The 22891-nt window shown below is 39.5% G+C and overlaps 1 protein-coding gene across 3 annotated transcripts in view; it reads right to left on the bottom strand.

The window, feature by feature from the left end:
• Positions 1–243: 243 nt before the first annotated feature.
• kctd15b (potassium channel tetramerization domain containing 15b) overlaps positions 244–22891 on the bottom strand; it is a 37926-nt gene continuing 15278 nt past the window's right edge. For all 3 annotated transcript variants that reach the window (XM_030129477.1, XM_030129484.1, XM_030129473.1), the window contains 2 exons: positions 17217–17522; positions 244–3748 (listed from right to left, as the gene is read on the bottom strand). In XM_030129477.1, coding sequence (XP_029985337.1) covers positions 3590–3748; positions 17217–17522 — 465 coding nt within the window. In that variant the 3' untranslated portion in view covers positions 244–3589. The remainder of the gene's footprint in view (positions 3749–17216; positions 17523–22891) is intronic.

The following is a 22891-nucleotide window of genomic DNA, read 5'->3' as shown; positions in this document are numbered from 1 at the left end:
CGACCTTCCCCCTTGCAAAAACAAACGGTATCCCTGACATGTACGGAGCTCGATCACATTTCATCAGCTCAATTAGAGGACAGAGCTCAGCTGACCTGCTTTGACTGAATATATCAGCCCAGTACGTGCTATATGTTTCATTTTAGCATCGTCAGCTACAGATAATCAGTGCAAAATAAGCATTAGAGACAGAAGGGAAAATTTTTCAAGTGAATTTTGGAACAATGAGACACACACCACATCTACAGTACATCCTTTTATTATCGCAAATATGCAAGAAAGGTCAAATGGAGACACTGTAAATGAACACATGCCCTTTAATACCACAGTCTAAATGTTTTAAACACTTTAAATAATATACATTTGCACCTTATTATACCCTTTGAAATGTTTTAATCCATATGTACACAATGTAATGCTGTGAATTCTTTTCATTCTTTTTGTGAAGAGGACTAACAGGTCTCTTAAAAACACAAGGGTCCAGTAAAACCCAGAGTCCTGATAATTCAATATACAATAACTGTACAACTGACCCGCCTCAGAGGTGGAGTGAATTCCATATGAACTGGCTCAACGCTGACCAGTATTAATCATGGGTGAACATGTCTGTGACGTTCGTTTCTGTCGTTAATCTGCCACTTATGCACTGAGTTGAAAGAGGCATCCCAGGTTTGGTTATTGCTGCTGTTGTACAAAACGCCATACCTGCTATTTTTCTTCTTTTTCTCACTTTATGTTTGAATTTAAACTATGATTTCTTAAATCCACCATAACTTGGCCTGTAACGGCTTCTAAGCCCGTTCTGTGGTTTCAAAATGCCCCACTGATGAGAGGAACTCTTACAGCTAGTGTTGTTTTGGTGCAACAGTGGCGGCTCTTTACCCTCTGTTCCACAAAAACTAACCCAGATCTGCACTCGTGTCCATTGATTCAAAGACTTCAGGATCAGCAGCAGAGTTGAAATCCCTGGCTGTACAGTATGTTGTTGGGGGGGGGGGGGGGGGTGCTGGCTGCTCATATTTGACTCATCGGTTTGTTTGGTTTCTCGCAGTGTGGTCCAGTGAGCCACAGTGTAGGCGGGCATTTTGAAATCCAGGGCATGGGGATGACACAGCAGCAGGGGGTACAACCCGAGTTTCTACTGGCACCGCTGAGCTGGGAGCCTGTGGGAAGGCAGAGGGGGTGGGGGTGGGGGTGGGGGTGTGGGGGTGAGGAGCGCTATGAAGCCCGACATACTTCGGCACATGAAAGGCCTGGTTGACCATTCCCTTTGAGGCGACTGGATGCAAAGGCGCAGGCCACTGGCAGGTCAGAACAAAGATGGACTTGATTGTGAGAGAGACCCCCAGGGAGGACTCCACAGGACCGGGAGCTACACTTCTACTGAGCTCATCTTTACTCTTTGGCCTTTTTTAATCAGCGGCCATCTGGAGAGCACATATTAGGACAACATGGTCAGTGGAATTACAGCCCATTTTTAATGAACATATTTCCGCTTGTTATAAAAACAACCCTAGTTTCACTCAAACAACTGCTGGCACCCACGAAGATCAGAATAGACGTCTTTTTTATCACTCCTTTGGAATGGAAGAAACAGCATCTGTAAGTTACACACATATATAAAAGCAAGAAAACTTGGCCTTTCTTGTTTCTGTCTTTGATCCAGAAATGTTGAGAATAAGACCAAAAGAATGAGAACAGGATAGAGTAAATGCCGCCCACTCGCCTCTTTGTGAATAATACGCTGATGCTGGGAGTACGGTTCACATTGGGTCCTGCCATACATACATGTGAAGATCCACTGAAATAATCTCAGCTTAGATGTGACAATATTGAAACAAAGACTCTGTCTCAAACTTGGTCTGAAGGTATCATGAGATATTCTCAACAAAACTGTCAAGACTGGAAGCCTAAGGGAGCAAATGTCGGTACCCTTTGTACAGTTTTTAATAATGCAGTGTGTCTTCTTTAGCTACAAACTGTGAGAAAAAAAGAGATAGCATTATTATGTTTGTACAATCAACAAATTAGGCACCTTGACTATGTTACTGCCTATAGCATTTGTTCTACTACAAGTGTTGGCTCCTGTTTTTAATGTCCTGGTTCTTTAAAATGAGGGAAAAAAAACTGTGTAATTTGGCACCAGTCACTGGATTTAAACAAGTGGAGCAGAGCGAGAAAGCTCTGTGGGTATTATTTATGTGCAAAGAAACATTAAGCATTTAGAGTACATCTCTCTCTGACCATGGAGACATACTGGTAAACGTCAGCTTTCCATGTTGGTCCTCAAGTCTTAAACATTCTAACTCAACAAAACTGCAATTCACTTAAAGCTTGTGCAACATCAACCTGATTTTAATATTTTCGACATTTCTTAAACGTATGCTAAACATGAACAATTTGTGCTCATCTGAGGAGAAAAAAGAACGATTTGCAGATATGTTTCAGAGCTAATAAGTTGAAATTCCAGAGCACTTTTTAATGTGTGCTACACATTTGACTATAAACAATGTTGAAACATCCAGGTTCTGTTCCATCCCCATTTGAACAATGGGACTTTTTCCGGCTCTGAATGCACTGCCAGCCAGATCGCTTTAGCCACATAGCCTGCAGACATCTGAGTTTGTGCAGCTACTGCCAAGAAACGCTCCCTCACAAGCTCTCAAAGCCTAATGAATACAACGTTCATACATCCTTCATATTGGAGAAAGGAAAAAAGAGACATTAAAAATAATCCTATTAATAATAATTGTTTACACCATGTCATGATAAGAACAGCAAGAAGGAGCAAGAAGAACATACTTTAGAAACAACAATGAAAAAACCTTAATAAACAATCTGTTTGGCGAACAATGCTGTTTTCGGTGAGGCCCCGGTGATTGTAGCGAAGCCTGTGGGGGTGAGCGAGGATGGGGTTAGGGGGTCGTGGAGATTAGGGCTTTTTGAGGGACTCGTGAGATTGGATTATGTCTTTTTCTACTTCCTGTCATCCTTAAAAGCATCCCGCCTGCCAAAGCTTTTTTGTCCCACAGCAGGCCACACTTGTCCCCTGTCATATATTGAAGTGGGCCTCATACAGATACAAAAGTGGACGATACACTGCTGTGCTGAGACAGGGTCTTAGGTGAGGACTGGGTATGTGGTGTGGACCAGGATGGACTGGGATTCTACTAGGAGCTGTGTCTTCCCAAAAGGATCAGGATACCGTTTGAACATGAAAATAAGAGGAAAAAACGGTCACGGAGATAAAGTAGTTCAAGTGAGCTGCTTTTGAGTCCATTTGTCGTTGTTTTTCATCTCAGTCCCAGATTCTTTGGGTGTTATTTAACATAATCAAAAACTTTTGTTGCTGATGCTTGTTTTCCTTTGTTTGGTACTACATTCCCCTTCGAGTTCTGCAGAGCTGGCAAGGTTAACAAGCCTCTGCTAATACTTAGGTATGATTCTCGCTGGAATTGCATGGGGGCATTTGGAGAAGGGAGGAGGGGTCGGTGGTGGTCCTGTTAGGGCAGGAAGTGGACAGGGTGGGTCGGTGTGAGAGGATGGAAGGAGTATGTGGGGGGTTTGACAGTCCCTCTCCCAGAATGCTCTAGTCCAGGGGTTCTTGTTTTATCCTGATGGGTGTGTTGATGGAGAGACTCCGCCGGTCCTCGCGACACAAGACGTATTCGCTGAACTGGGAGGAGTCCACGCCGCCTCCGCATGATGCAGCCACGCTGAAACCTTTCTGGAAAAGACGTTCCAGAACCTGCAAAAAGACAGACGACAGAGAAATAAGAGGAGAAGAAGAGGTTAATAAGAGTGATCTTTTAACACACTTGGAGTTCAGCTGAGAGTGGACTTTTAAAGGCTGATATAATAAAGATAATTTGAAGAAGGCTGTTAATCAATGAAAAAAAATCACCTCAGTAAAAAAAATTAACAACCTTTGGAACTGGGAAGCTGTTAAGTGGAACATTTAAGACAGGAGTGTCAAACATAAGGTCCGTGGGCCAAAACTGGACCTCCAAAGGGTCCAATCCGGCCCATGGGATGAATTTACAAAGAGACATTGACAGTTAAGTTGTGTTGGTCATAAGGTGAAATGCTATAATTTTCAGTTCCAGATGCCTGTTACTAAAAATTTTGTGTGTTTGTAGACCCACTGTGATCTGTAAGTTGTAATGTACATGAGGAAATAACAAACTGAGTATTAGAACAGAATATTGTTAAAATTCATCTATTTTTCTTGAGAAATTTCAGGTTCGTGTATTTTCAGGTTATTCACATTTTTTGTTTAAGGATAGTTTGTAAAGTTAAACATTTATACATATTGTAATGTTACCTCATGCTTTAAAACACAAAGAAAAATTTGGAGTTGTCATTATTTATAAGTTATTATGCTATTATTTTACTGGTCCAACTCACTTGAGGTCAAATTAGGCTGAATGTGGCCCCTGAATTAAAATGATTTTGACACCTATGATTTAAGAAATAAATAATACATAAGGAGACCAACTGAGAGATATATAGCAAAAAAGGACATGAGGATTAAATAAATCTGAAAATGAACATTAAATTACATGTAAAAAAAAAAAAAAAAAAAAAAAAAAGGTTTTATTTAATTTCCCCTTCAGGTCAGTCATTCCAGTTGGAATCAGAGCCAGATTCAGTTAGTTTTACCAATAGTTAGTGAAATGTCCTCATGACACTGGTTAAATCAGTTAATTGTCTATATTTAATGCTTAATATAAAGATATGTTGTAATGGTTTCTGTCTTTGTTACATCAGTTTGAGAAGTCCCTGTGCATTTACAATAAAAAATAACTCCCTTTCTGACAACCAGCGCTGATTATTAAATTTAATGACATCCATCCATCCATCAACTTCACAACATGCATCACGTGTAATTAACCTCCCCCTCCTCCAATCACACGTAGTGATGGAATAAAACCAGAGGGCACTCCGGCATCACACCACCTCTGCAATATTCATTCTGCCTGTGCCGGATTGGCTACTGAACCGAGGGCATGAGCTCAAAGGGATAAGAAGAGCAGAGTGTGCGCGAGGTGTGTTAAGGGGCTGAGTGGAGCTCGGCGTGGTGATTACTGGAGCTCCTAATTTGAGTAATGAGGCTGGGTTGAGAGGAGAAGTGAGGTCCGTGAGCGAAAGAAAGAAGGACGTGTTGGGAATGAGGATCTGGAGATACCGGTGGTCGGCGTGAAGACAAAACGCTGGCACTGCAGGGAAAGAATGGAAGACAGGGTAGCACCTTAGCCTTCAAGTTTGGACGCTGATAGACACAATAGTCTGAATGTAAATACCCTCAGATACAAATACGAACTCCGCATCAGTTTATTTCCCCCCTCATTTGCTGTTATGGAATGTTTTTTTTCTTTTTTTGGTGGGGGTATATCTAAATCCCAGTGCAAAGAGTGCAGTGTATTTACTTATTCCCCCGTCCTTTTAATGGAGTGTGCAGTGCATGAAAATGAAAGGTCTTGCTGAGGGCTAACCCCTTCTGCCAGATACAGAGCTAGAGAAGTTCACATAAAATAGATCGGTTTAGACGCCCATAGACACACACACTCTTACTGCATAAGATGGCCTCTCTAATTACAGGAGTGAGGGCCCCATCTGAAGGCTAAAATGGGCCGTTTAGGCCTCCAGGTCGTTGGGGCTGCAGCCTCCCCTGACTGGGGATCAACACAACACGTTATAACAAACAACACACACAGCAGACACATTCTTGATCAGTGTTTACACAAGAATGCACCGACACATGCAAGCGTAAACATAATCGAATATAAATACCATGCTCACGCACTCCCACTTGTTGAACCGACTTGAAACCCGGCATTTCCTGATTAAAACTAAAATGTAGGGCGACATGCTGCTTGTAAGCAGAAAGGACCACTTGGAAAAGTTAAACCCACCCCCTTCTTTTTTCGTCCTCTGGCCATACGACGATGACAAACTCTGTAATTTGTGAGACAGAAGGGGCGGCAGACAGCTGATGGTGAGGATGGCTAATTAAGAGACCTGCCCAAGCATCAAACACTCCCAAATCCATGACAGACGACGGAGGAGCCTAACGATTATGGAAATGATATTACATAGCCTTCTTTGATCATTGCATCACATTGCATTTTTCCCCATCATCTCTTAACGCATGTGGGACTCAGTCATGTTCGGCAATGAATTTGGTCACAGAGGAGAATGGCCTGATCAATAAAGATAGTCTGAAAATACTTTTATCATTAATGCATGGTAACACAAAAGACTTAAGGATATTATTATAGATAGTTGTAACTGACTCAAGAATACAGTAATGACTATAAGAAGCCATAAAAACACTCACATTCAGTTTGACACAGTGAATTAGTGCCACAGGGGAATAAACAATACTCTAAATAATTAAGATGTGCCCAAGCAAAAGGTTTGAATATCCACAGGACAATGTCCTGAAATCAATCCCAGCTGACAACAGAAGAAATGCACCCTCTTAAAAAGCTAAAACATGTCCTGGTGGCTCAGTTCAGCACTACATACTTTTGACCGCAGGCTTTCAGATCTGAGCTTATGTTGTACTTATGCAGATTTCTCTGCTTATTTTCCTGTCTCACTTGAGCGAAACCATAACAAACTATACTAACAGCAAGTTGCATGCAAACAATCTGATATGTAGAAGTCTTTTTCGGAGTATGATGATTTGCATGAAATGGAATTACAGCTTGTTAGTAGTGTGTTTTCTACACAGTACATGTGCTTGACTTTGTCTTTACAGATTTTCCGTTTACAGTCCAGTGTTGCTGTGACCATGTCTGACGTATGTAACTTGTTATTTTCAAAATATGAAATTGGAGTGAAACAAAGCAGATATGACTTTCACCAAAGTTTCAATCCAGAACTTTAGCACAGAAGGAAAAGCTTCCCTTCCCTCATTCTTCCCTGATGAGACTAATACATTTTGAGAATAATAAATTCTTCTCCCTGTCACTGGGTCGACTTGGCTGCACAGGGATCTGTCCTCCCAAAACTCACAGCCTTTAATTCAACATCTCACTGAGCTGCCACTCAGTCTGGGCTCATCACGGGGACGAGGAGAGGATATATCAATCCTACTCCAACGCTAACCTTCTAGCATTTACAACGCAGCTAAGACGATGGCGTAGGAATCAAAGTGAATGAGTCTCACGGCTGTAAAGCGGAGCACAATGTAATATTAATGGCCACCGGAGTGCACGTACACTTGCAACCTCTCTCTGGTGGTGCTGGAAGACACTTGCTCCTTGTGGCACAGGGCTCAGGGTTGATTGACATGAATGACACACACTGTCTGTGATGTGATTGGGGGGGGGGCTGCACTCAGGGGGTCGCTTTTGTTTAACTATGCACGGTCTTTAATATATGACAAGGAGCACTAACTGCAGTCTCTGCATCGTATCCTTTGCTTATCACAAGCATCTGGCATAAAACAGCCGAGAAGCTCCAACTCCATCTAATTCTCTGAGCCATCTGCCAGCTTTTTTAGGATTCACAAACTACAAAAAAACATTTGGACAAAGAAATATATTGTTTGCAGCAGAACATCCGCTCGCTGTCTTTCTGATGCAGCCAAGACAGACAGACACTTAAATGTCAGAAAGTCTTCAAGTATCGTAAAGTCACACAGTAATTTAGTTCAGTGACACTGGTGGGAGTGAACCCACTAACCCTGGCAGAGTAAATACCCACTGAACTAGACAGGGGACAGAGGTGTGAAGGTGTTGGTCAGTCCTCTGGGATTTTCAGGTACAGTGCAGACTACACTGTAAAAACATGATTACTTCAGGATCAGATTCTGTTATTAATCTGTGCTGTGTGGTTTCTGGTTGAATGTTGTGTTAGTAAAACTATAGTTCAGAAGTATAGTCACATAATGTACTTAAAGTGAAGAGTTTTTGGAAGGTTATATGAAACTTTTCTATCTTTATCATATCATACCATGTTAGATTCTTTTCCTGATTTTGTATCATTACTAATATATACAATTATATACTATATACAAATACTGTTGACTTTTAAGCTGAAATATTGATTGTTACATGGTACATAGGTTTATACAAGATTTTTACTGAACAGTATATATTTGGAAGTTACTGTTTTGTAATCACCAGCATTTAATGTCACATATTTTTTCAATAACTATAACAGATTACAAAAACATTACATGAGACTAGTGGTGACTCCTCAACATACATATATTGCACACACTTTAAAAAATCCTATTTTCTCTTCTTTTTCATTGTTTTTACTTCCTCTCTACATTAAAACTCACTGACTGTTGCCGGAGTTAGTTTTAAAAAATATTCAGAAGCTCAAAAATAGGCTTCACGTAACAAATCAAACACTTTTTAAGAGCATTTTGGTGTCAGCTGCTCCGAAGCTGTCATCACAATCCAGATGTTCAGTGATTGTTTTCTTCATACTCCAGGTTTATGTCCTGCCTGCCCCACTTTGTGCTTCACTTGTGGAACCGCAGAGGGAGTCCAGCGTCCCCCGACCACAGCCGTGTTAATGTCTCGTTCTGCCAACTGGACCACTGAGAGGCACAACTGAGGTGTTTGTGTGGCCTTGTCTGCTCTGATGAGCTGTGCTTTCTCTTTCCACCAAGCCCAGGATTGATAGAGTGGCAGCGTGACATGTAAGAGTGTGTTGCGACGTGTTGCGTTCTTTGCCTGGGCAGCGGGGGGACAGGGGGCCCTTCTCTAAGACTGCCTGGGCTGTCACATTGATGAAGGACGGATTGGCTCTGGCCTGATCTGAGTGCTTCATCATGGTGATGTATGGAGCAGCAGGACCAACTCCAGCTCTGGGACGCGTGTGTGTGTACACCTCTGTGGCTCTTTGGCTAAATGTTTTCCCTCCGTTAAGTGCCTTAGCTGCTCTCTATTTCTCTCCGCTGGATCTACATCACAGCACAGGTGGTTTGCATTATCCTCTAAATTCCATTCATGACTTCATGGAGAATCACTCGCCAAGGTGGAGTTGTTTATTCTCACTCTCTCACATTTGAATACACAAGATGAAGACGGAGAAGGAACTAAAGTTACAGTGTACAATGTCTTACTACAAGACTTTTCTTTGGTAATTTGTTATATTTCTAGATGATGATCTAATATTGTACCAAAAATGAGTAATAGTGGAAAAAAAAGTGCTCACTGACTTCAGAGGATGGCAGTCATCTTTAACTGAATGGTGTAAAAAGCGAATAATAAACTGTAAAATGTTCATAATTCTGTGTTAGTATACAGGGAAGTATTGAGAAATATTATCTCATTGTGACCAAAGTATCACAAGGTTTAGCAGTTTACAGCCCTGGGCAAGACACCAACAATACCTTAGTCCTGATAAAATCATTTGAGACTAAAATAAGTTCTCTATGCCTGTGAGATACAATAAATCGAAAAAAGATTTAAAGGTCGCCACATGTGTGTCTCTCTCCTGTCAAGACTTCTTCAAAGACCATTTAAGTCATAAACACTCTGTTCCAGACAATGCTACATCTCTGCCATCCTGCCGTCTGTCCCGTCCCCTCCCTCCTTCGTCCCTGATCTTCCTCTGTGGGCAGGGTGTGGTTCTATGTGTGTTCCCCTGGGTTGGGGTCCAGGACTGAAATCAGATCAGAGGCTCATTGTCTGGCGGGTAAGACAAGGATTATTTTCCTAACCTTCTCATACCTTCACGCAACAATGAGAGAGGACAGAATGAGTAAGTTGTTTAGAAAAATCTCCCCTTACACCGAAAAACACCTCCATCTGCTCCTTGTGTTCTCATCTACATCAACTCAATGAGCCGGGCCCCTCTACTGTGCATGCATATGTGTGTTTGTACGTGCGTTTTTGATTTTTAACAGAATTTTTGTGTATCTGTGTGTCTTAAAGGGGCCAGTGTGGGAAAAAAGAAACAGCCTCGTGCCACAAATAACACCACTTCAACCGAGAGAGGCCGTACTATGAGACTAAACGTAGCATCGTTTACAGGAAACCTTGAAGATCCAGCTGCTCTTTCTGTACTCCGTTTGTCTGAACAGAGGATTTCACCCCATTCCCCTATAAGAGGAGCATCCTAATAAAAACCTAAACAATAAAAAGTCCTTTTAGACCATGTTCGTCAGATGCACTCACATCCCATAACCAGTCTCACTGGTAAACAGAGTGAGAAAATGTTGTGTTAGTTGATGCGGCCAATTAATTATATTGCAAGTCATTTAAAAATCTATAAAAGAAGTATAAACCGGTTTAGGCTGTTTGAGAAATTGTAAGTATGGTATTAAAAAATGCAATACGTGTATTTCAATTGCCTTGAGCAATGTTATATTGGAGTCTTTTTAAAAAAGGAGCTGTGTCTTAAAAAGGAGTAAAGCGTAAATTATGCATATCATTTTTTCCCCCCCTTTTCTATTCCTCTTTTTCATTTTTTCGCAGGAAAACATGGCCGCAGTCCACACGAGCTTTGTCCCGCTTGCTCGGCTCTCCTCCCTGGAGGTGGTCTCTCACACTGGCAGGAGGGAGGTGGAGGTGTCAGAGTGCACTAGCCTGCCTGGAAGAAGCTCTCCTAGGGTGCTGGAGGGGCCAAGGCTCCTCTGTGTGTTGGCCTGTTCATGGCTATGGGCACTGAAGTGTGTTATATTGAGCCTGTGGTGTGAGGTTGTTATGTTTCCCCCTATTCTCCCTCTCACAGACCTCTCTGGGTAAGACAACTGTAAAACTCAAGTTGTTTTTTTAATATCTTACTGCTATATAGTAAGATTTTATACTGCTCACAAATTTGTTCGAAAACTGTGCTCATGATAATATATGACCCTACGCCTGACTGTTACACACAAGACAGATACAGATAAAGAGCAGCCCTGCATTAGAAATCACAGGCTATACAACAAAAAAGCACAACACACAAGCTACTTCAAAGACACTTTGTGCACCTGTCATCTTATTTGGAAACCTCTTCACAAACTCACAGTGGCTTCATTAGAGCGGCTATCATCCCCACTCTAGCAATATGCAGAATAAAGGCCGCAAATCATGCCAAGTGCCTTGAAGCAAAATCATGACATAATAAAAATCCAAGTTTCAGACACAAAAGAAAGCCAGAGAGCACAAAAGTTACACACAACGGGCTTCCGAGGTGTTGATAAAACCCACAAACTGACAATGATGGGTTCGAATTAGAGTCAGTGACATCCTGTACTTGCAAAATAATGTGCACAAATAAACTTCCTGTTGAAAATCAATCTTTGTAAAGCCACTGATTATATAGTCTTTGGCCTGACACTCGTGACAAACTGAAATATTAGAGCAAGAAACTACTGGATAGAAACAGTGAGACAATTTGGATCTGACACATTGAGCTTTTTTACAATTTTTTTCATCATTCATTTACATCTGTGATAACATGAGGGTTCATTTTTACACATTTAATCATACGTGCACACATCAGGTGTTATCGAGAGTCAATATTGGTAAACCACATGCAGAGTTACATTCAGGTGCTCCTTGTAAATTCTGTTTACACAAAAGAATTCCTCTAAACTAACTCAAATCCACTGTCTATTCTAGCAACATGAGAGCAAAAATTAATTCAATCAATGCAATACTTCCTGTAAAATACTAGGGACTGCATGTAAAATACATATATATATATAAATGCCAAAGTTATACAAAAGACACTGTGAACAGAAGGTCTTCGATGAACATCTAAAGCAGAAATTTCACAGTGTTGTTCATATATGAGTTTTGATTCTGACTTTTATAGAAATCTTATCAGATAATGACAATCCAAGGTAAGTTACACAAAGCCAAAATGTGCAGGTTCTTCAGCCACACATGTAGGTTTAATTATATCAATGATTCTGAAGAAAAGGATATTTAACATCTACTGAGATTATTAACTTTACTGTTAATCTAATGTAACATAGTTGTTCAATTTTATATTTTTGGGCTCAGGAATGTGAACCATAATGCATTATACTACACCTCATATATGTTTTTACAGCAAATATAAAAGCTTTCTTTTTAAAAATTAGGGGTTTAGGTCCAGATTCAGGTTTAAAACCCTAACATTCCACATTCACAACTGCCAGAAAAACGTATTAAATAGAAAAGACAATTACTTTGGCTCTTACTGTATTCACTTAAGATAAACTAGAAAAGCTGTGCCCTTTAGTAGATGTTTGCAGCATTTCTGAACTCCAAAATATACATTTGGGTGACTACAATACATGAGAGAAACAGGAAATATACTGCATACTACATACATACACAGCATATTCAGTGTTTATCATTAAATTCTACAGCATTATTAAATACTATACCCTCCTGAGACCCAGTAAGTAAACATTTTCGCCATTTCAGGTTAAATAACAGCCTTAATTGGAAACAGTATGATGCAACAGTTTTTTCAGACACATCTTTTTTAATATACATTTTTTGTATGTCATTTTCAGTGGATATGTTTAAAAAAAAAACAAAAAAAAAAGCAAGTAAAGCTGTGAAACTCTTGTCCACTACAGAGGACAAAATGCATTGCTGGGTCTCAGGAGGATAATTAAACCTGCGTGCCGTTCATTGTGAAAACCTACACCTTTCAGGACAGTGAAGTCGTCTGATTGGTCAAACTGACTCTGGTTTGGATTGTCACCGTCCAATGACATTCAGGTATACAGACAGATCCACATTCTGTATTTGTAACTTCAGGGTCACATACAGTGTGGGAAATCTGTGCTGAGTTTCATGTGGTTTCCTGCTTTGAATCTGTACTCAGATGTTCACAAAAGCATCTTTATTTTCATGTCGTCTTTGTGCAACTCTGAATTTTTTCTTTTACTTTTGGGTCAAAACACAATAATGTCCCGTCAGAAAGCGACCTTTAATTGATTGCCATTCCAACTTTTATTTCAGTATAAAGTAGCTCCTTGTTTTGAATAATCCCTTATGGTCCAACTAAAGCTAACATGAACGTAGAAGTAAAAATGTGGATTAATTAGCAACACTAATCTGTCAAATTGTCTCCAAAAAAGACAAACATTAAAACTTCAATTTGCACTTTCTGTACATATTACAAGGTAAATCCCACTGTAAATAATATATACATAAACATATATTTTCAATAGATCCACACATCCACCCACTGTATAAAAACTTCAATTTGCACTCTGTACATATTACTTTAGAAATCCACTGTAAATCTCAACCCATTGTTTTCCTTGTCTTATTCGAATGTTTGTCTACATTATGTCTACGTCCACATGTTGTCTGGGTTCATGTCAGAACTGTATGTCATGAGCAATGTAAAAACCGAAGCCAAATTCCTTGTATGTGTTCACATACTTGGCCAATAAAGCTGATTCTGATTCTAAAATGTCCATCAGAAAGATTTCAAATACTGTGTTTTGACCCTTTTACAGTTAATTTTATTTCTACACATGCAAAGACTTGACTGTCTCAAGCAGGGACGTGCACAGGATTATACAGGGGCAGGGGCTCAAAGTCACAAAAGGGCAGTATGTGTGCACCAAAGTTTTTTCAGGCCTTAATAACACAATATGTGGCTTAATGTAAAATGAATAAAGTAGCCATAGATAACGACAACAACATAGTAATGTATAATGTGTAGCTGTGAGTGATGCAATTGCTGTTTCTCTTGTGTCAACAAATTATTGTCAAAATGTATCATAATACTGAGGTTTGGAGGACATGCGATTCAGCTGCAATTCTAAAAAGCAATAAAACATTGGCTTATTATCAGGCTATATATTGTTGAAGATAAGCCCCACCCCTCAGTGAGAGACAAACCGTGGCGTTTTTATACAGCCGTTTTCTTTTACATTCCTATGCAGAACAGGAATTTATTTATTTTTAAAAGTCAAAAGGGCACTTTTTCTACGAGGCAAAAAGAGCAGGGGCTCAAGACCCCTTTGGGCCCTATGTGTGCATGTGCCTGGTCTCAAGCATTTTTATTTTCAAGGTCTAGAATGGTTCATTTTCATGTTAAATTATTACAAATTTGTATTATTAGAAGCTCTTACTGACTCTAATCTGAGCTCGCAGACTAACAATATAAGGTGAACAAGTAGAAGTGACCTCTAATTCAGCATCTGATGAAACTCACCATTCAGCAAAACTCAGTAACACCAGTGGAGCTGAAGCCAAAGCGCTGGCTCTACAGTGCAAATGCCAGCCAGGTGTTTAGGTGTGTATGAAAGTGATGAAGGGAAGGGTGGTTGAGAAAAATGGTGTGCCAGCTCAGCAAAAACCTCTGCTGGATAAATAAGAATTAGAAAAAAAACACTCCGCTGTGGCAACATGCAGAGTATATACAAAGCCACAAATCATACTGACTGACTCATGGCACAGATTCAGAAAGGAATCTACGTCCTACGTCTAACCTCAAAGACACGACCGACTCCATAAAACACCGGCAGAGTAAAAACAAACTTTAAGAGCAGCTTAACTGCAGCGTCTAGACAAACCACACAAGCTTTAAATGTAAACTCATGAAACGAGCAAAGTATTGAAAAAAAAATCGACATCTGATTGTAAAACACAACAGTACCTACGTAGATGCATAATGTATTACCAAAACAGCTTTCCAAACAAAAAGGTCAAAGCAGTCAAAAACTTTGTCGTGCCTTTGCTGAAGACAAGGTTAAATAAGGAAGCAAATCACTCTCCGTGCTTTGTGTGTCAACACTGTTGCTGAATATATTTGGGTTTGAGATTGATAGTTGAATTAAAAAAAAACCCACAGCCCAAGCTTAACATAGCATCTGGTGTGAGCTGTTAGAACAGACTTGTCTCTGACATTTCCTGCTTATTGCAATTAGTCAGTTCATCAATAGAATAATGTGAAAATCAATTGATAATGAAAATAATCTTTACTTGAAGCCTCATTTAAATGTATGTTACAGAGACATACTTGGTCATCTATAGTTATTTTATACTTTTTCCAGGGAGTATTAAAAGCTGTTTGTTTCACATTATGTGTCTTTAAGTTGCAGTTGTAGTTTCATTACCATAAACTAACCAGGTTTCATTGGATTTAAATTACACCAGGTCTTCTGGTTGGCAAAATGGTCAGCACAGTATACAGTATGTTGTACTGTCAATTATATTTCTAAATGTACTCATGCTTTGCCATTTATTGTGCTGCAGTTTCTAACCCTTAAAAACACTATTTAATATGTACTGTCTGTCAAATCTGCATTGATGATCACTCATGTTATAATATTATACAATGCAAAAAGGTGAACTAATATATGCAAAATTCTTATGAATATGAATGTTTTGTTTGAAAAGTAATGAGTGTTTATTTATGTGCAGCTAAACAACTGCCTACTATCTGTATGATTTCCAGTTTGAACCTGATATCAACCTGAATCAGTCCTCCACCTACAGATGAGTAAAGTTCTCAGTTTGTCTTTAAAATACAAAGAAAAGAACACCTACACAAAAATACATATCCACGAGCTTCAGTATCTTAGACATATGAGAAATGAAAACATGACTTAATAAGGCTCATTTACATTAATTCAGTTTGGCTTATATGAGTCTACTTTCCTCGTGTGTGAGAAATACAAGAGAAAATTATTTATATGATTTATATTTTTTTTTGCAGGGCAAAGGGTGAGCTGAACTGTAAATGCAGTTGTTGGGCTGTGTTATGCATTAAAGAAAGCATCTTTAAAATATGAAATTAAGAGGTAAACCCTTAAGGACATAGAACTATTTTTGTGGTGACATCCAAATCCTTTTTTCTCTATATTTATTGTTTCTATAGTGATTCGTCACTGTTTACTATAATATGATCATATGTACTTTGCCTTTTTCAGTGACTATCAAGTGATTTCCTATATTTCATTCACTGATCATGTAGATGTTCATAAAAGTTTAGAGTAAATCTTAAGGCTATTATAACAAACTGATGAAAATGTGGCTTTTTATCAAAATATATCATTCATTGAATGTGAAAACAAGCGTCTACATCCACTGTCATCTGTCAAATTACATGAGTTTTATTGGTGAATCAATTTTATAGGAGAAGACTGCGTTTCCACATTCACTATGGAGCCTCTGAACATCCAAATGGGTCATATCTGATGACCATGAAAAGATGAGAAACTGCAATTTACCTGCATTATTTCCATGAACTGATAGGATTAAAGATTGAAAGGTTATTAAACATTATAGATCAGTAGATGCTGTTTAGGTCTTACAGGGTTAAGTCTACTGTACAGGTACAGTCTATTTACACACAATGATACACTGGAAAAAATCAAAATCTTACCAAGTGTAGTGAATGACTTTTGAGTGAGTGAGTAATTTTTCAGTCAGATAGTTCAAGATTTTTTTGCTTAATTCAAGCAAAAAAAAAAAAAAAAAAAAAATCTGCCAATGGAACAAGTGAAAATTATCTCGATAAGATTTCTTGAAATAAGATTTTCAAGATCTATTGTCTAAAAATAAGTTTTTATAACTCACTGAAAAGTTACTCTTTAGGTGATTATGTCTTATTTTATGTGTGATGAGATATTTTGACTAGAAATGAGAAAAATACACTTGGTAAGATTTAGATTTTTTCCAGTGTACACGTTTTGGAATATTGTATAAATGTTTTAAAAAAAAAGATAATTTATTCACTTATTTTGTGTTAAGGCAGTCTAATCAATATATTCCCAGCACAATACATGACAAAGATGCTTCTTTTTCATTTAATATAAAATCTGAAATTGTCTAATATTGTATTGTGTCTACATGTACTCCATGTGTCTCCCCCTACCTCCCCCCTCTCCCCCAGTCTCTCTATATCTCTATCGCTCTCTCTTTTCTCCTCTTTTACTCTCGCTCTTTAACCCCAACTGGTCAAGGCAGACGGCCATCCTTCAGGAGTCTGGGTCTGCTCAAGGTTTCTGCTGTTAAAGGGAAGTTTTTCCTCACCACTGTCACCAGTCACAAGTGTTTGCTCCTGGGGGATTCTGTTGGGTTTCTGTAAATTTGATTTGATTTTGATTTGATTTGATAAAGCACTTTGTGACTCTGTCTGTGAAAAGTGCTCTATAAATAAAATTGACTTACTTTACTTCATGAAGTCGTATTTACCAGCCATTAGAAAACAGTCATGGTCAACAGTTATCATTATAAACTGTTGATCATTCATAAAACCAGCCATAACAGAACAGGTTGATGTGTGTGTGGTACCTGGACAGAGTTGAGCCTGCAGTAGCCATTGAGGGGGAAGCGGATGACGTGCGTTGGGTCCTGGTTCCAGCCAGCATTGACTGAGTTACACATAACGTCTCCTGTCTCGGGGAAGATCTCCTCAATCAGGACCTTCTCGCCGCTCAGAGCGATCCTCTCACCCAGGTCGGGTGTGACGCGGACCACCAGGCAGTCGCAGGGCTGCGCCATCCGACGCTGCTCACGCTCCTGCTTCCAGCGCTCCAGCTCCTTGATCATAGGTGTCAGCTGGTAGTAACGCGCCTCCTCGTACAGCAGGTGGAAGTCCTACACACAGAACATAAACACGGAGTCATGAATATTAACCTATATGCACTGATACACACATCTGTCGACAAAACCACACAAGACAAAAACATACCAAACTAGAGTCCATATATGGATACAAAATCTGACTGCAGCTTTAGGAAGGCAGCAGATGGTATATTTTTGTGTCTGCTGATGTTTGCCCCAAAGCAACTAATGAACTAATGACAAAGAGTCCTTGAGCCAGACACTTAACCTGTAATTACTGCAAGAGCATGGATCCTGCTGCATCTGCACTTTGACCTTTAAGGTAATACAGGCATGCAAGTTGGAACAAATGAGGAAATTAAAGAGCAGCAAGTAAGTAAAGTTTTCCGTCCATCAAAAGTTAACAGAGACTGGAGTTTAGATCCCAATTCATGTAAGTTTTAGGTTTATGAAATAAAAGTGCTTTGGTTAATGTTAGGAAAAGGTTGTGGTTTGGTGGTAAATGCTGAAGTTTATTTGAAGTTTTTTTTCAAAGGGACAGTGCATATCAATAAACACAATATGTGCCAATACCCACGATTTTAGCCAAGGCTAATTTCCTGCTTTAGTCACAACATAAAAATATCAAAAAAGACTTTCCTTTTATCTTTATCTATATCAAACCAACTATCTGATACTGTTCTGTAACCCTGAACTACTGTTGTCAGTGCATAAATCCACCATAAAAACTGTTTACAGCTACAGATGAATATTAACATGTTTGAAAAGGATCATGAGCTGTTAAAACATTCCAATGCTGACATACACAGATCAAAATGGATGTTTTTGTGGTTCAGAAATGTTCAGATTAGACATATCAGTGGGCTGTGAGAGCATACAATACATACTGATATTTGTGATTAGAGATTATTTTGTGCATCTTGGATACCACAGATATTTATATAGTCATATTATGGAGTGAAAAACATCTATGTCTTTGACCTCCACAGTGTTTTTCAGTTTAAAAATTCGACAGTGTAGGTTTTTTGACTTAATTTCAGTGAAATAAAGAATCGTATCGAAACACAAAAATATTCATGTATGACCCTTACTGTCCGTGTTTGTTCAAAATAATAATAAAAACAGTGCAGTATAGAACATCTCTGCTCTTAACGTGTAGTGCATCTTCTGGAAAGACGAACAATAAACCAAGATCAGTGATGGCCTTTGATCAGCAGGACCACAGTCTCCATAAACAAAGCATAGCCGTGCTGCTGCTGCTGCTTTCCTCCACAGTAGCTCTTGGCAGCACTGTGCTAGCCTTTAGCATGTTTTAGTGAGCTAACTCCAGAAAGGCCGTCAGTAGGGCTTCAGTGAAGTGGGATGGTGCATTCCTGTATGCAGTCAGTCTGCAGCAGATTGCCTGCCTCTCCCTCCTGGGCAGGGCTTGCTGGGGGCCATTTGCCCCTGTGCTCTTGCCTCTAATTTCCCACAAGACCAGATGGCACAATCATTCACGGCTACCATAGAAAAAAGCAGGGAGATGGAGGTTCGCTATTGGAGGCAGACAGGAGGTGAGGAAAAGATATGTGCAAGTGAACATGAGGACAATCATCAGCCAAGAAGGATTTTAATGTATTCCTCGCATGGAGGGAATTTAATGTTAATGAAGCTTGTGTCCCGATGTTGAGCTCCTATTAGAGTGAGATTTAATTGGGTTATACCTAAACACTACAAATCTTTCTGCTAAACAATTAGTAATTAATAAATCTGTGCTCTAGTGTCTCGCCGTGACAAAGAAAGACGGTTTAATTCCTTCTGACTTTAGGAACTGTCATCACTGTCAGTCAAACTTTCAGCTTTCCTTTGCTCTCGGTTTTAGCTTCTTTTACTGAAAAGACATTCATCAACCCAGTCGTCTGAATAAAATGTTGCCATTGTTTCTGAAAACCACAGATACATAAAATGTCAATATTTGTTAAACAAAAAATACATCTCACATCAACATTTGTAGATTCATTAATGGCTCATGGCGCTTTACAACCATGTGTCTCAGAAACTGCATTCATATGTAACTATTTAGTTATTTTTATTGTTGAATTCAGGCACTAACAGCGTTTGGTTTGACTTAGAGAAAGACACCAGGACTTAGTTAAATACAAAAAACCCCCAGCAACAACAACAAAAAACAAACACATCAACACAAATTTATTAACATTTGAACCAAAATTGATCCACAATGATTAGTTGATTTTACAAGTGACTGTAACAATAATTTATGATGATTGTCAACTTGATATCTTTGGCTTGTTGAGCAACATTTTCTAACATTTTACGGATGAGATGATTAAGAAAATAACTGACATATTAATTGACAGTGAAAAATAATAATTAGTTTCAGCCCTAAACCAAAGCTGATTTCTTATTTAAACTTAAACACCTATGGGAGCTGTGATGCAAAATTGTATCTCTGGTGGCTTTGTCTTAGATTTTGTACTTCTGCCATCCACTCCAACCCCCTCCTACATATAGACAAAAGCTTAAAAAAAAGAGTAGCAGTAAAAAGTCTACATGATCATATACACATGTCTATAAACGTTGATGTGAAACATACTATCTCACAAACGCTGAGATCATACATATCGGTGGTTTGCAGAAACACACAATGGCAATTCGATTGACATTAAAACCATTACAGCGCAGATCGAAATTGTTTATCTTTGTGCAGCGTAAAGTTTAAATGCCCTTGAAAAGTGAGCCAGTGTGTGTTTGTACTGTGGAAACAACATATGTTTCATATAGTGCAACAGTGGTGGCTGTGGCTGTGGGTGCTGAAGCCGCCAGGGAGCCCTGATCTAAAAAGAGTTTTTCCCCTTCCCTTCTCTGGACCACTGCTGGGTACAGAAACAGAGCATGGCAGCAAACAGCATATTCATTAACCCTGCTGCTTCTGTCAGACTATTTGGCCTTGAAAAGCCTCCCTCTCTGGTTTACCCCCTTCATCTAAACTGCGCCTTCATCTGAGGCGTGTGAACGACACCCAAATACAACTCCATCTGTATGAAGCGTTGACGCAACACATCTTAAGCTGACGGTCTAATATTTAAGATTGCAGAATGTGAAAAGGGGAGGGAGCGGGTCCTTTTTTCCCTTTTTCTCTCTCTTTCTCCCTGTCTTTTTCTCTCCTGGCCTTCTTGGTGCAGCTGACAAAACTCATACTGAGACGCACCCCTTCAGGCAGCTCTCTGTATCAAAGTGTAGCTCCTCATCCTTCACAGGTCTGAAGCCATGGATGGATATGTTTTTAACAGGGGTCTGTCTGCAAGGCACTTTAGTCATTCTGAGCAGCGCAGAAAACAACAGAGTAATCCTAAGCGCTGAGGTGAGGATGAGAGGGAGACAGGGCCAACAGCTCCGTCCTGGCTGCTGGAGCTGCTACTGCTACTGCTGCCAGCTCTACGAGACAATTCATCCCCCAATCCTGTGTCCAGACAGCCCGTTTGAGCTTCAAAATAATGATCCGACCTGATCGCCCATCGGCAAGGCAACATCTCAGGGAAGGACAGAGGGAGGGAGAGACAAGAGGGAGGTAGAGAATGAGAAGAAGAACAAGTAAATGATGGAAACTGTCACTATGAGGGCTGCAGAGGACTCAAAAACCTACCGTATGTTTTGGTCAGAGAAAAAAAAAACCCTAAACCCACACAAGTGGAGGTTGATTAAACAGGCCACCAGAGACAAATCCAACTGACTTTCATATAACATCCAGCCTTGTGAAAAAGAAAACAGCACTAACATTAGCTCTGTTTTCTTATTTTTATTATTTAATACCTGAAGAAACAAGGCAATATTGATTTAAAGTGAAGTAGAAAAGCCTGAATAAACCAAAGCAGGAGCCGCTAACGCTCAGCGCTTTATAACCATACCCTCAATATGACTGAGCATTGCTTACACTGTTGTGATTAATTGTAGTTTGAATAATGAGATGAGGGAGGATATTAATAGTGAATATTTTGTTCCACTGATGTAGTCTGAAAAATTTCTTTTTCTATTCTGCTCAGACTTTCACATTGATTTAGCAAAACACACAGCGCCGTGGCTGCCAGCAGCAGAACAGACCCAGCCCTCGGGCGACGGCAAGCCTGATTGTGTTCAGATAAGGACATGCTCAATTCCGCCTCACACTATTTGCATTTTTTTTCCCCGGCTTCACGCAAATTGAAAGGTATGCAGATCAACACTGGCTTATATGGAGGGATCATAATGAGTTGAAACAATGAAGTCCGTTGCATTCTCTTTGACTGCGGTGCCTGATTGGACTGTCAAGACTTCACAGAAAGGGAGGGAAAGCATGAATAAGAAGGGAAAAACTAATCGGTACTGAGTCAGGCCATCATTTGCCAAATATGCAGGGCTTTCATGTCATGTTCTGTTGTCTGAGGTTTGGCTCTTGTTCAGACTATCCGTGAGGCCTGGAGAGTTTGCCCCTGGCGCTGTGTGGCTTGGCCTCGCCTTGTTCCCTCTTAGAGAATGATGAACAAGCGCCAGCCTAGTGGAAAGGTCACAAAAGTTAAGGTGGAGTATAAAAGAAGAGTGGAATACACAAAGGAAATGATATTACTGACTAACACCCTAAACCCATACAGATCCAGCAATCCTTTTATGGCAGTTCCCAAGTTTGTCTCTATGTTTAACCTTTCGTAAGTTATTTATCACCATTTATTATAATATTATCCTATATATTTAGCATTTTTTTCATTGAAAAACATGTATTTTCCTATATTTACTTTACAGATCATGTATTTAATCATCACATTGAGATTTCATTTGAAGGTTATTTTATCAAAAACAGAGAAAGCTGAGGAAACACTGACTTTTTCAGTCAAATCCACGATTAACTGAACATAAACCCAATGTTTCCAACCACTGTCATTGATCCAACTCCATGGGTTTTACTGTTGTAGTTTTACAATGTTGTAGAAGATGACTGTGTTTCATCCAAATGGGTCATATCTGATCACCATGAAAAGATGACAAACTGCATTTCACACCATTTATTCACATGTATTCATAGGATTAGTGAGTGTAATGTTATTGAACATTTTAGATTAGTAGATATTTTTAGTCACCGGTGGATATTTGGGTCTTTATGGGTTAAATATGGTGGAGCTTGAGGCAGAATATATACACAGCTACACCATATAGTCACATGGAGGAAAAATTACTAGTGATATGATTATTTTTCTATAAAAAAAAAAACGTCTGTGTACAATTTAAAAGATGTCGCAGTGACAAATCTGAGTATTACAATATTGCGTCTCAATTTTCCAGGTTATTATTTTGGTTTTACATCATGTATCTGGTTAATTTGGTTTACTCTCATACCTGCTCATTGTTTTTGGTAACAGCCTACAGCACGATTT

The sequence above is a fragment of the Sphaeramia orbicularis genome, chromosome 3 (assembly GCF_902148855.1).
Source record: "Sphaeramia orbicularis chromosome 3, fSphaOr1.1, whole genome shotgun sequence".
NCBI lineage: Eukaryota > Metazoa > Chordata > Actinopteri > Kurtiformes > Apogonidae > Sphaeramia > Sphaeramia orbicularis.
The sequence above is the reverse complement of the archived record's forward strand: the minus strand, read 5'-3'. Positions and strand labels throughout refer to the sequence as shown.